At 36.4% G+C, this 15,114-nt stretch overlaps 1 protein-coding gene and 1 long non-coding RNA gene across 2 annotated transcripts in view; both read right to left on the reverse strand.

The window, feature by feature from the left end:
- The window catches only part of LOC139789641 (uncharacterized), a 354,871-nt gene that overhangs the window by 20,874 nt on the left and 318,883 nt on the right, over positions 1-15,114 (reverse strand). The gene's annotated exons all lie outside the window — the stretch shown is intronic.
- Positions 1-15,114, reverse strand: part of PRDM6 (PR/SET domain 6) — a 75,965-nt gene that overhangs the window by 10,089 nt on the left and 50,762 nt on the right. Inside the window, exons 5-7 of the mRNA XM_071731005.1 lie at positions 13,630-13,754; positions 10,508-10,850; positions 834-1,010 (exon numbers count right to left, since the gene is read on the reverse strand). Coding sequence (XP_071587106.1) covers positions 834-1,010; positions 10,508-10,850; positions 13,630-13,754 — 645 coding nt within the window. The remainder of the gene's footprint in view (positions 1-833; positions 1,011-10,507; positions 10,851-13,629; positions 13,755-15,114) is intronic.

Here is a 15,114-nt window from a genome sequence, read left to right on the forward strand (position 1 = left end):
ACATACATAAAATCTGCACCTATCAGTTCAGGACACAGACACAAATACAGAAAAATTGCATCCTGCCTTGAGAACACCTCCTGTTAGGCAGGAGGTAGATATTACCTGCCTTTCATGCCCACCTTGATCAACTGTGCTATGTCTGGTGTGAACACACGGGAAAAATTTCTGAGACTCAGGTGTGTGCTTGGCTTTGATTTCAGGAAACAAAAACTGCAGACACAAGAGCTGTCTGTTTAATAAAAACAAAACAAAACAAAACAAAAAAACCCAAAAAAAGACAAACCCAAAACCATCTTAACCAGGTGACTTCTTTTTCTTATATCTTGGACAACTGAACACTGTAAATTTGTTATTATGATCTTACCAAACTCATGACACAAGCCAGAATTGCATTTTGTATGCAACGATTCTGAGACTAAAGCCAGATGCATATTCCTCCTGTGTACTTAACCAAACCCAAAGCAGCCTTTATGTGATGCCCAATCTACCTAAGCATACAGATGTGAAATAATAATGATCTTACAGAATAGCCTGTCCCAGTCTTGAGAGTATTTTCAGCTATGGTTCTCTGGCATTGTTATTTAATTAAAACAATCAAGTTCTCAACAGAGGACAGAAAATTGCTCAGGGTTTGTGAGGCACCCAAAACCAAGCCTAATTTAATTCTGATTTTAGCCAAACCATTCAGAGTTTTGTCTCATGGTCTGACCTTGGCTTTGAAAGGAAACCTCTGCTGGGTGCCGGTACAGAGCAGTGTTGCTAGTGAGCATCTTTAATGCCTTTCCCTCCCTAATGTCAGCTGGCAAAAGCTGATGGCTTTAAGCACTTACTTGAAGGGTTTTTCCCCAGTGTGTGTCCGGATGTGATTGTTGAGTGTTGTGGCACCAGCAAAGGCACGACCGCAGTAGCCACACTTGAAAGGTCTGTCGCTGGAGTGAGTAACCACATGGTTCCGCAGCTCCGAGGGCTGGGAGAAAGACTGGGAGCAGTGACCACACTGGTAGGGCCTGCAATGGGAAAAAGAGAGGTGGTGCCATCAGTGCTTTCTATTGACACGAGCAGGAAACCAAATGGGCAGTAACATCTGGTGCTTCCAGTAATTTCCAGCTGTGGGTGCACTGCTCTGGGGCTTTCTTGGGAGACACACAAAACACAATGTCTCTAGCAAATGTTAAACATTTTTGCAGGAATTGACTGAGAGGCTATGGACATCATGCCTCACAAAGCATACCCCAAAAAGCTAGCTGAGACAGTGCTATACATGACATACATGCCTTATTTCTCACAAATTATATGTGGTGCTCCTTAGTCACAAAAAACTCCTCAAAAACTGGAGCTAAGAAATTTAGCTTCATAATACACTTATGAAATCCTCTGTCCATTGATGCCAGCTCCAGTCTTACCTACAAATGAGTGTCATATGTAAAGCTTAGGTGGAATCTGTGACTGCAATAAAATTCTTCATAATGCCTTGGAGAAATCTGGGGTTTGGGGATAATTTTTTTAAATGCAAGATGTTAGAAAAAATAACTACCATGTTGTGATTAGCTTTATATTTTCTTACTTCTATTGAAAATATTTGTATTTAATTAAAATATTTTTCCCACCCAGATTGAAAAAAATGCCATTTTTATGATCTTGAACTGAAACCTGGAACTTAAGTTTTCAACACCACATTTTGTTAAAAACACATAACAAGCAAAACTGAGTAATACCTTACAATTTCAGAATCATAAAAAACAGACTGCAAACACAGAAAGAAAAAGATACAAGACAGCAAAGTGAGACAGGACTGCTGAAATTCAAATACCATTACTAACTACAATAAAGAGTGAAGGAACAATGTCTGTGTGTTTCTGCTTGGAAAAGTCACTTAATATAAAAATCCTACAGGATTTTTTCCTTTTCACATTTGATTTAAGTTAATGACCAAGTCCTACCACTCATCAGACTTTTTGTTAAGAAAATTAAGAATTCCTCTAGAGGGATATTAATGATTTTTATCATGCAATAAAAATTTAAAGCATAGATCTTGGTATCTGCATTTCTAGAGTCAATGGTCAACACCAACTTAATTGCTTTTTCTTTAATAAATGTGTATGTTTAAATGGCTAGAAACCAAAACTAAAGGGAAGGAGACAATGGTGATCAAGCATGTACAATTCAATTAAGTGCAAAATAAAGTGAACTATCTCATTTGTCAAGTGAACTGCTTAATTGTGGCTACTTGCATCACTGAGCACAAATACTATTATTTTACAGTGCTTCAGAGCACTGAACCTTGATTGTAGAATTTTTTAGCTTGATTAATAGGTCAGTATTGGTCAATAACTCAATAGCTTACAATTTTAATTACTTACATTTGGAAATCTAACTGCTCCCCAACAAGTTTAGAAGAAATATATAAAAGTTGTGGTATGTTTACTTGACCTAGATAACGTGGCCCTTAAAAATTACATGAATATATGTTAAATGATATTTTAAGAAAACAAAGTACTGGTATCTGTTTCTCTTATTGGAAGAGAAGTAGAAGCATTCCCAGTCTTCTTCTTTCTTGCAGTGCATGGTTAATTTTCACAGAAAATGTTTATCAACTTGATTCAAGTTCTGGTAAAACAAAGATGATTTGTGAATGCAGATGTCTTTGTTTGGGTATTTTTGAATCAAATGCTTTTAAGAAAAAGCAATACATTAAGATATTCTGTATCCAAGAAACATTGATTTCTTTAATAGTGAAAGGGACCATTAACATCTATTAGCCTCTGGTTATCTATTTTTAGCAGCTACCACAATATATGATAGAAGATTTCATAAAACAAATTAATGTTCCATTTTTTTAAGTCAATGCAATTAATATCATACAGTGAAAAGTCACACTGTAACCTGTCTGTAAACAGCCAAAATTCCAAAGCAGTTGTAACTTAGCATTATGATGCCAAGTAATTTTTTTTACCCCTTACTTGAGCTCAAAACTAGTACTTCGCTTACAAAGAATATTATTATATGTACTTAGAATACCTTTCACTGGCTGATGCTCAAGAAAAAGAGCCCTCTATGTAATCACCTATTGTTACATCACTTTGATTCCTTTTCCCATTCACCCCTATATTGGGAGAACAGTTATTAAAATTACTCTCCTTTTTGCAGGGGATGCATTTCTCCAGCTGATACACAGGTGATTCTGATTAACACTAAAAGGGACAGATTAAGTACTTTTTTTCAAGCTAGCTACATGGCAGACATTAAAAAAAGCTCATTTTAAAAGCAGTGCCTGTAGAAGCGTTTAAATAGTATAACAATTTAAAAAATGTGTATATAATTTGCACAATTGCAGATTCAACTGTGTCAAATTTTGACAACTTTTGGATTGTACTATTTTTATCAATAGCAAAAGAAGCCATTCCGTAGTATGAAAGTTATATTTTAGTTCTCTGGTAACAATTTCATTGTGCTCAGAAATTTTTCTTGGCACAAAATAAAGTCAGCATGTTGTTTCTTAAGCATAACAGAAGTGATGCAGAAGGACTGAATTACAATGCTTGGTTCACTCAGTACACTGACATGGGCAGAGCAGGCTGGTCTTTGATGTAGCAGTTGTGTCCTTTGCCATTGCTTTGGTCTGTATTGGGTCAATGAATTAGATGGGGGCCTTTTATAGCAGAGGTCTGCAGACAGAAGGAGCGGGGACACAGTGATGAAAACAGTGGTCTTCATAGGTTATACTTTCAAAGATGTGCTGCTAGACTGAGTGCAGTCTCAGCCCAGGAAAGCTCATTCCCACTAGAAGATCCCAGAACATACTGGACCATCTTGAGCTTCAAGGTATCAATGTGATTATAAGCACAGATGTGTCATAGATGTGTGTTGATGCTCAAAAAAAAATTAATGCTCAAAAAAAAGAATTCCAGTCATTTCGTATGCAAAAGCCTACATAACTAAAGCTCTCCTGTGCAAATGTAGAGGCAGATTTGCAAACATGAAAATAATTAGTTTGATGGAACAGGTGTACCACAGGCTCTAAGTACATGCTATTTGAAGAACTCTTTTTCCATAAAAATCTATTCTCCAGCTATCATGTACCAGAAAAAAACAGAGTTTTGAATACTTAATCACTGTGTTTTCTACAAAATTTCTTGTAGACCCTTTCAGATGCAAATCAAGATAGATCAAAATGTTCTTGTACAGTATTTTCATGTTACATTTCAGAAAAGCAAAACTAATATACAGCAATGTGCATATAGGAATGATGTGCTGACAGCCATAAAAAGAAGTTCTAATATTTTTTCACTTAACACACAGTTACATAGTTTTCTAACTCTCTGTCTTCCTGTCTAAGCGTAAAGAAAGGAAATCTGCTTACCTAAATGCAAATTCTCCTCTTAAAAAAATTTACACTTCTGTCATTAATCCTATGCACTGTCAATCAATTCTCTAGGTTCCTTACATGTGGAGTCCACCGTGTTTTCCTAGAGACCCTAATCTTACTCTCCCTGAATAAATGATGGCCCACTACAGGAACATAGGCCATTTAAAGTGAAATTCAGAAAGGACTAACTTTAATGTAATAGTTCTCAGATTTTGTAGGTATTTTGAGCTTTTTCAAGGTATATTTTCAAAATTAAAGAAGTCAAGAGTATTTTTTTCTACTCAATTTAAACAAACTCATGAATGATTTTGCTCTTTGGTAATGCTATTTCCTGTCTTAGAGTTTTCTCCCTTTCTTAGCTGATTTTTGTGCATGAAACTAGAACATGTATAGGACCAGTAGAAAACCCATTTTCCCCTACACAGCTTAGTGAACCTCACCACAATTCATATTTTGTGCATGTTACAGGATAATAATAGAAAAATCTGTATTTTTGCACCTGTAATAGCTGATGAGAGATGACAGTATAGTTAGATTTATTTGTTTTAGATTTTCCTTCAGCAGAAGTTATTTAGCTTGTACTATTCCTCTTCTAGAACAATGCACTTTCCAAATCCTGACTTCAAAATACAATTTAAATTTATTTTATCACATGTAATTCATGATCTGACTTATTAGAATAGAGACAAACCTTGTAAATATTTTTCACTGAATTTTCAAATTCTTTCTTTTATGATGAACAGATTTCTAGTGAGGTCTCTTCAAAAGTAAGTTTGCTGTTTTCAAGGGGTACAGTCCTGAGTTTTTGAATGCCTCTAACACTATCATTGAAACACCATCAGATCAGGGGCATGAAATAACACACTGTTGTAAATTTTTACCCTTAGGAAAAGCTAGAAAAGCACTAACTAATAGAAGAAAGATTGATGTTGTTGAAAGGGCTTTTTTACCCTTTTTGAAGACTAAGAAGAAGTAAAAAAAAAACTCAACCTGATTGATGTCAGGGTCTCAACACATGGGACTCAGGGTTCTCTATTGAATCCAGGGCAGGGTTTCGTGGTGTCACTCCACAAAAAATGAATGCAGGGAACGATGAAATGCAGCCCACATCAGCTTGCAGAGCGAGGTCTTTGTGCAAGACACAGCATTAAAAGTTCAGCTGTAACCACAGAAGTTAGGTCACAGTTGTCCTAATGGACAGGTATTTTGGAGGGATGCCTGTTTATTAGCAAGTTGAACTAAGAGGCTGGAGAACAAAGTGACACCTAAGGATACTGCCAGCTTGCATGCAGAAGCATCCCCAGCATCAGCGTCGACACAGCTGGGCTACATTCAGTACCTCAGGGCTTCAGGGTCCCTGCTGCCCCAAGCACTTCAGGCACCACTGTAGCAACAGGGATAGCAGACCTGGGACCATTGGCAGTTCTGGGATTGTCTCTTACAAATGTTTGTGCATGAATTAGAAGAAGCAGAAAGTTAGTGCACTTGAAGCACTTCAGAGTTCTGAAGCTGACAGGGGGAGGTGCTGCTCTGTACGCCCTTCGTTGTTACCAACAGTGAGTAAAGGGAGCTTGCAAAGCCTTGTGAAAAGGTTATGCAAGAACAAGCACTAAGTTCAGCATGATGTTTGCTTTAATTGACCAATGTTCCATAGCCACTCTGCAATCAGAAACAGACAGCTCTTGATTACATTCACACATTTAGTTCTTCTTTAGGAGATGTATAAATTAATTAAGAGATTTGAGGAGAACATAAAGGTCTAAGACACAAAATCCATAAAGAAAAAGATAAACACAAAAGGTGCCAAGCCATGGTCTTAAAGACAAGGATATATTAACTTGGCAACTTCAAACCTCAAACTCCTTTTTTTTTAAAAAAACCTCACAATTTAATATTGAAGTACTACAGTTAAGCAAGAATGCAACAGTATCTTTGAGTGAACAAGAACTGGAAGTGTCAGATAACATCCACAACCTCCCAGCTATGGACACACTTATAAAGTGGGTTTTCTCTCAAATTATCAGTTTAAATACATGGCAATCAGTGAGAATATATATCATATAGATGTACATTTTGAATGTGAAAATGTGCCCAGAGACAGCTCTTGGGATCTGCAGCCATCTGCACCAATTCATCCTGAATCTAGTTATCATAGTGAGAAAGAAGAAAGATGTCATTAAAAGAAACTCTGGCATTCTTAGAAAAGTAGTTGCTGTTTTAAAAAAAAACATATTTTAAAAAACTAGTTATTGTAACGTAAGGTTTTTAGTTTCCTCTTTCTGAAGCCTCCCAGATAAGATTGTTGGGAATTTCTGTAGCAGAAAGAAGGAAAAAACCAACCAAACAAAAAACTACCAAAAAACAGGTTTTGACACCTGCTTAAAGAAATAGTTACTTTAATTATTCCTGTCTGAGCAAGGTTTAAAAAAGCCCCAAAGGCTCAGAAAGTTCCAGAATTACAATCTTAATGGATTAAAATATTCACCTGCCACTCCACTCCAAATTTGAAGAGCTAAAAAACATAACAAGCAGAAAAAATCTCAGCAGAAAGGGAGAAGTATTATGAGTAAACCAATAGTTAATGAAAAGCAATTTTTATTTAACTTTATTTTATTTTAATTTTTATTTTGTTTTTTAATCCTAATCTTAATCTAAAATAACAAACACAATAGATTATTTTAATAACTTTGCGTAGCTTGGATTAATCCTTTTAAAATTTATTTTTATTTATTAAATCATCTGCCTCCTAAATAGGACCATTTCTTTCTTACTGCTTGAGTAAGAAAGAAGTCTAATTCAGCCTCCTTTAATTTGTCTTCTTATTAAGATATTTTCTGAATCAAAGTGGCTTTGAAGCTTTTTTTTTTTTTTTAATTTTTCAAGCCCCAAGTAGTCTGCTTTTCTCAAATTTCAGCCCATGAATTGGACTCCTCTGTAGATTCACAGGCATTTCCCTTGCACCTCATGCTGTAGATAATCAGCATTATTGAAAAACAAAGACCAGGCCAGAACAGAGTCTACAGTCATTTCCCATTGAAGACAGGTCCTGCTGCTTCAGTCACATCAAAGATACAGTGGTTGGTGTGCTCACAAATTGCTGACAATAAATGGGGAGCTGTTTATCAGCTGGAGTGGTGCTGCAGATGTCACTGGGAATATACAAACCAGAGGGCTGCACCCAGGACTTCAGGCTGGCAAGCAGATATTTTTTTCACAAATCATACCCTATTTTCTTGTGTCCAGGCAATTTTGTACAATACCTTACAAATTTTTCATCTGGAGAAATGCAAATTTCTAAAATGAAATGCAGATTTCTAAACAGGGATGTGAGAATCCAGGTCCCAGGGCAGTAATGATCTGCAATAACTGTTATCATGGTAGTTTAAAACACTGACTGACGAATTGCACTGAGCTTAAACAGATTCATGTGACTGTGTTCATCCCACACAACACTCTGCAGAAGACCTATTGGGAAATGCTCTTACAGCAGTTATCTTTATGGCACACCTAGCAGGAACAAAGAAGGCATTACAGAACAGGCTTCCACAAAGAGCCTGTACAATTTATTTAATGAAACCATAAAGATGTAAGCCATTTTACAGTACGGAAGGAATGCACGTGTCATGGACCAGAGCACTGAGGTACCTAGTATTTATGCAAGAGATTGATCTTATGTGTATATTGAAACCTTATTTAGTTTTTATCCTCTAAATATCACACAAGAGATGAAGTTTCTTAAGAACAGGATACACAAAATCCAACAAACAAAAGGCAAAATCAGCTCAATTAGCCAGTGTCAATATTGAGAAAAAGGTGTTAGTTAGTTATTATGTTTTGAATCTTCCTGAAAGCTGGGATTCAACACCTACAACCAAGAATCTTTACTTACCTCCTCTTCACCCCAGTCCTCCCCGAATCTGTCAAGTCTTTTCTTGAATCAACTTTTGCTCTCTTTGCTCTCTTTTTTGTTCTGAAAAACAACTTTTATTCTGATCTAAATGATTTTCCTACTACGCTACAGGGTATTCTGAAGTAAAAATGCTGTACGCTTTCTTGTTGAAGCTGTTCTATACGGATAAATTAGGTAGGCACAGGAGAGATGACACAATAAGAGTTCATGAATCAGTAAACTAATAATGCAAGCATTCACTTCTAAGGGGAAAGATTTAAAATCCTGCCTGTGTTTCCAGCAATAATTGACACAAGGTACTTAGAAACAAATAAATAAAAATTAAAAAACAAAATCTCTCACTTCAGAGATTACAGATGGGTAAGATTGACTTATCCACATCTTTTGCCCCTGGAAAAATTAATATTTTACTATCCCCTAGAGTGAAGAACAGTCCCATTAGGGGATACTCTTCTTGCATTAGCTACTAGCTGCACCTTGGTTCTTTATAAAGGAAGACACAGGTTCAAAGAAAGAATGAAATGTAAGCATCACACCTGGTTGGCTAAATCACAGGAAAAGTATGTGGGGAATCCTCATATCATATCTCTTACAGACTCCCTGAAGCAGCATTTTATGCTTTTCCGTGTGCTTTGGATATTTTAATACTGAAAATACAAAAGTCCATGAAATTTAGGGGATGATACAGATATAGACAGATATTCCTGGATCTCTATTCCATACCATGGCACTTGAATTGGTATTTGTGGCCTACAACTTCACAGAATCACAGATTCATAGAATGTCTTTTGTTGGAAGAGACCTTCAAGAGCACCCAGTCCAACCTTTGACCACCACTGTAAGTTCACCATTAAACCATATCTCTAAGGACCAGGTCCACATGCTGTTTAAAATACCTCCAGAGCTGGTGACTCCACCACTGTCCTGGGCATACTATTCCAATGGAGTAGTATCCCAATGGAATAACTTCCCTGATGTGACATTTATTTCTGCTACAACCAGCATAATATTCAGAAAAGGTGAATATTTTTCACCCTTTAAGGGTGAAAAGGCTTGTTTTTATTCACAATACTTTTAGCTCTTTCATACTTTTATGCCTGGCACAGTATCTAGTTTGACCCTTGCATGCTTAACACTTCTTCCTGGAGAACTGGGTTTGTGATCCAGCATCTCCACACCCATATAGACACACATGTACATACATGTACATAACGATACACAGAGACACAGACATGCAGACAAACCCACAGATTCACTGATGACTGCTTTTTGGTAGTGTGTTGGTTAAATTCACAAGTACATGCTGCTTATGGAACAGCCTTCCTGGGATTCAGCTGCTCTGCTCAAACCTTCTCCACAGGTGAAGAACAGACAAAAACATGGGCAGGCTTTTTTATTGAATTAATTTGATTTTTGTCTTTTGTCCTGCCAGCTATCAAAATTGTCAAATAAACCAGCTTTGATTCATAAATAATGGTTCCATTATATTTACTGTGCCACCGGTCAGAGTACCTGAAATTTTAATTCACTTGTTCAGCTAAATTTCATCCTCAGTTCATGGCCATAAAATTCTGTATTGACAAACTTTCAAACCAACTTTGACTCTGAGGTATCTAGTCAACATTTTTCTTCTGTGTGGATATTAGTTTATTGAATAAGTGGCATCTGTTTTCCTCCATATCACTAGTGGAGTAGGTATTTCCTTTTGACAGCTTTGCACGATTTATGGGTTTGCACGCTCTGAAGAAAAATAGTACTAAGCAAAAAATTCCAATTCATTACCTCTTAGTACTTAATTAAGTTCATACACATTGCACACTATAGGTGAACCCTGAAATGACTGTGACAGCCACTGAGCAGCAAGTTAGATTATCTTTGGAAGACAGAGAGACTTTTAATTATCTTGACCTCATTTTTCCATCTATGATATTAATAAATATTTCTTCTATTTTGTTGCCTCCATCAGATGTACCAAACCATTCTGAAAACAAGATTATATCCTTAGCTATTTCCCTTTATCTGCACATTTAGGCACCAAATGTTTTTACAAATAGTGAAGTCAAGCAACTGTTTTTATCAGCTTACTTCACACAGCTGCAGATGAATTATGTTATACAGGCCCCTCCTAATAATTGTTTGGTTTGGGAAATGATAACATTTTGATAAAAGAAGAAAGCGGTGGATCTGGCTGTCAGTAGATACAGAAATAAAGAGAGCCTGGGCTTTACCTGTCAGGGTTCTGGGTGCACACATGCATCTGTAAGAGGATCCGCTGGGTGAAAGTCTTAAAGCATTGCCCACATTTCCAAAGATGCCAGTCACTGAACTCAGAATTTAGTTGGCTTGTTGAAGTTGGGCTTGCAAGAACTCGTTGGTTTTTGACACTGATCTGGTTAAATCCTGACTCGATGGACCCAGACTTATCCAGGAGAGAAAAATTTCTGCTACACGGAGTCTGTGGAAATACTATGGATCGCTGTGGAGTGGCAGGGGATAGTTTGCTACTTTTATTAAATGGCTGCAAGGTGTCTTGTCTGGACATGGCCTCCATTACAGTCGAAGGGACATTCACTGGGAGAAAACAAGAAAAGTAAATAAGATCCTTTTTATGCCTTTCTTGACATGAGAATTAAACAACAATGCACCAAAAAATGGTCTTGAATGAGACAGTGATCTGAATGGAAGATGCTGATCCTGTGACACTGAAATGAAAGGGGTGTCTGAGACTGAGAAGCCTGACTGTGGCATACATTGGGGTTGTCATCTGAAAGAAAATGCTGCTGCACTTGCGATAACCTGACTCTGCATGTTGCAGTCAGCACGTCCAATTGCTGCATCTCAGACAAGCGTGAATTTTTTGAGAGCACAGGGGAAAAAAATCCTTGCTTGGACACTGATTGAGAATAAAACATGGCTTAAATATCCACTGAAGCAATCATTCCCTCATCCTCTCAAATGGCAACCACTAATTTTTGTACTGTTATTACATCTCACAAATAGTCACACAGGCAATACAGTAGAAAGCCAGTGACTTCACTATGACTTGTATGATTGAGGGTAACAGCAGTTAGGTCACAATTAGACAATGCAAAATACAGGCAGAGATATCTCTGTGTATCAGTTTACCACCTTCAAAATAGGAAAAAAAATATTTCTAATCCCATGTATGTCTTATGATTGTCAATTAACTATGGTTTACAAGACTTTTAGATACTTCAGCAACAAACACAATATACTGTTTTCACAGAGAAGTGATTTAGTGCTGAATTTGCTTGTTGTGTGATAAGAAAGGCAGGAGGTCAAATGTATAGAAGAAAGCTGAATGACTGCCTCATTCCTTGAGTACCATCTAGATCATGTTGTTCATAAAAGAAAGAGTCCTCTGGAAAAACAGTGTCTGCTAATGCATCAATGTCACAAAGTGTTTATATGTATATATCCACATGTAAGTACACAGCACCTACTAAACAGGTGACTAGAAACTGAAACTCTGTTTAGGTAAGTCATGGTGATAGATTTCTAAGTGCAAATATAAGCATTAGATTTCAGTTATGCACTGGAATCAGAGTTGTGTTCTAATATTTTCCATCAATAATGACTACATATGATAATATTATAATGTTATAATTTAATTTAATTATTTTATTTAATTAATTTGAAGTCCTTTCTAGTCTATTCTTTTCTGGGGCATCTGATGACCAGTAGAGCTTTGTCCATGGGGCAAGATATACTTTCTATGCTTCTTCACTACTAAGGGTATTTTGTAATCTTTCATTTTGTCCGAACATTCTCATGCAAAAAGCAGAACCATTTTTTTTCTTTTTCTTTATTCTTTTCTTTATTTTAATTGCATTCACAAAAGTCCACAAAAGCAGTAAGTTAAAGACCTAAGGAATATGGTCAGAGTTTGCAGTGGGTGAAAATATCCCTGTACAATATGTAAGCAACAGGTTTACTCTGAGGGTGTTAGGGGCCCTTAAGTCATATACTGGGCTGCAGCTCTGAGATGAATCTCTGGGCTCCACGCTCAGAGATGAATTTCATCTACTAAAGTTAGTAATCTCTTTCTGGATGAAACTCACACAAATTCTCTCACAGCAAAATAGCATGTGACAATATATAGAGATTCTAGCCATAATGCTTTTCTTTCAAATAATAGTTTTGTAAGGTTCAGATCATGAAAGAAAAAATAATATTTCTATATTCTACACTGCAAAGCATGAGTTTTATCAGCAAACATTACTGCCAGTAATTAAATTTCTTTTAAACTTTTCTCAAGCCCAACAGATTTGAAAACTCAAGATGAAAAAGAATGTTTATTTTCAACAGTTTAATCTCTGCTATCCTGCTGTTTTATTGCTGCATAGTTCAGTATTTAAGTTGCTATGAGATATGAGTTCATTCTAACAATGCTGTTTAAGTATCCAAGTACTTCATCAAAAAAATACATCCTATATGTAATTGATTAAACATGGGCAGCCACAGGATTACTTTAGACCAAAGTCAATCAGGCATCCATTATTATTTTCTTCCACCATGTAGCTACACAAAGCTGTCAAGATGGAAGAGAGGTCTTTGATGCAAGTACTAATCAAGTTTCACTCACAAACAGTGAAACCAAAGGTCATGTTTGTATCACCCATTCCCATTACACACAAAGGTACCAAGCACTAGATTGGACTGGGTCTGTGTAGTAAGTTACATTCTTAATTTTGTGACAATTCCTAGCAAACTGAAAGTAAAAAATTGAGGAGGGGTAGGAGAATAAATGGAAATGGAGATGGCCAGGATGGAGGTTAATTGTCATTTCAGGTCACATATGCTGTTTGTATTTAAAGAAGCTGGCTTTTTTGTTTTAACCACAAGGATCTCATGTCTACAATCAGTCAGACAAAGCTTTTCTCAACACACTCAGTGGTAATAGGATGACAAATCACTACTAACACAGGCCTCATGAATCTGCAAAGCATTACTGTTTTGGCAAGACAATGTCTTCTGATAGGTCTGGTAACAATGGAGACAGCCAACCAAATGTGTTAAGTATAGACCAGGAGTGAATCACATAAAAGGAAGAGTGATTCTATACCCTACCAAGATATGTGGACCTGCCATATTGGGAAATCTGCACAAATCTGCACACTTTGAAACACCTCCCTTTATTCAGGTAACCATGACATGATTTTGTGGAGCTTAAGTGTACAATCTTCAGGGGTTTGGCCTGTACATATAACCTTACCTTAAATATAACCAGTTTCAATTAATATGTCTTAAAACACTCTAGGCATACAGCTGATTAGGTATGAAACAGGAAATCTGGTTTACCCAGACAGAAATGCAAGAAAGAACTTACAGTTTTCATCTTGTGCAATGCACTGGAGAGGGATTCCAAAGAAAGATGTGTAGCTGTCATTGTACCACACCAATAGCTCAGTGCCCCTGGGGATATCTATACAAGCCCGGTAGAATATATTTGACCTAATCAAGAGAAAAACAAAAAAAATGTTAAATTTAGGAACAGAGCATTCTCCTCTTAACATACACTGTATTGCATTAGATATCCACTGCTTTGGAAGCATTTCTGTAAATAACTAAATGAACTGCTCACTGATTACTTTAAAATTATATTTATCATTAGGAAAGGGTTTTGTTCCTGTAGCACAGGGTAACCAAGAGCTGACAGGCACTTTGTACTTAGCATCTTTTAAAACACTAAAATTTTACAAGCAGTTAGATTTTATGAAAAGACACTTTCTTACAATGTCCCATTTAAAGTGATTTTAGAAACGCTACAGTACAAACATCAGAGTGGTGCACAGAGTTAAGTAATCTCAGCCATGTAAACACCTTGCATTTGTAATATAAACTAAAGTTAAAATATTTCAGAGGTAAATAGACAACAGTTTTTTCACTTGAATAGGTTCTTTTAGCAAGAGTTTGAAGTAGTTCCATGTTGCCTTTCAATGTATCAAGAAAGAGAGATCTCAGATAGTTGGATTAAAAAGAACTTTGGCTTATGGAAATGAAATTAAAAAAAAAACAAAAACAGGGTTAATCTGAACATACAAACATAAATTCTTCCCCTGTGTGCAACATGAAGGTAATGTCAATGATCTTGTTCTTCAGTAAGTATAGATTAATGTCACCATAAATGTGACATCACATTGCTCTGTGGTAAAAGACTGGATATTCCTAGACCACTGAACTGGAAGTTGAGTGGGGGAAAAAAAAGAAAAAGACCTAGAGTCCCAAGCATAACAAGAGCCTTATCCTGATCTGGCACTGATGTAAATTTCTTCAGAGTGATAGTTCTACAGTTAACAGATTTACATGGGGCAAAAACTGTGTAAGATTAGGATCAGGCTCAAGATAAAATAAAATGTTTATCAGTTTGTGGTGGCTTTTCATTTGGACTTTACATGGATCACTAAAACACACTCCAGGGAGATGGATAGAAATTCAATATATACAAGAAGAACACTCTACTCTTGCTGAAGGATTACATACCAAAATGATACAGTCAAAGTACCAAGAAATGACCATTTTTTATAACAGCCTATGTAAGGCAGAAAACCAGCAATAGACAAAAAAAAAAAAAAAAAAAAAAAAAAAAAAAAAAAAAAAAAGTTAGGCCTCAACTGGTTTTCTGAGTGAAGAATTGCTACAAACGTTAGCCTGAAGTTCAAGATAAAAGTGTTTAGGGTTGGTAGAGCTTAAATTTAGACTTTCTATAAAGAATTGGCTGTAGCGATGCAATTTGTTCCTTGTATAACACTGCAGACATAAGGAGAATCTTTTACCACATTTTTCATGGCAGTGAGATATGCACTTGTCAACA

Source organism: Heliangelus exortis, chromosome Z (genome assembly GCF_036169615.1).
Source record: "Heliangelus exortis chromosome Z, bHelExo1.hap1, whole genome shotgun sequence".
Taxonomy (NCBI): domain Eukaryota; kingdom Metazoa; phylum Chordata; class Aves; order Apodiformes; family Trochilidae; genus Heliangelus; species Heliangelus exortis.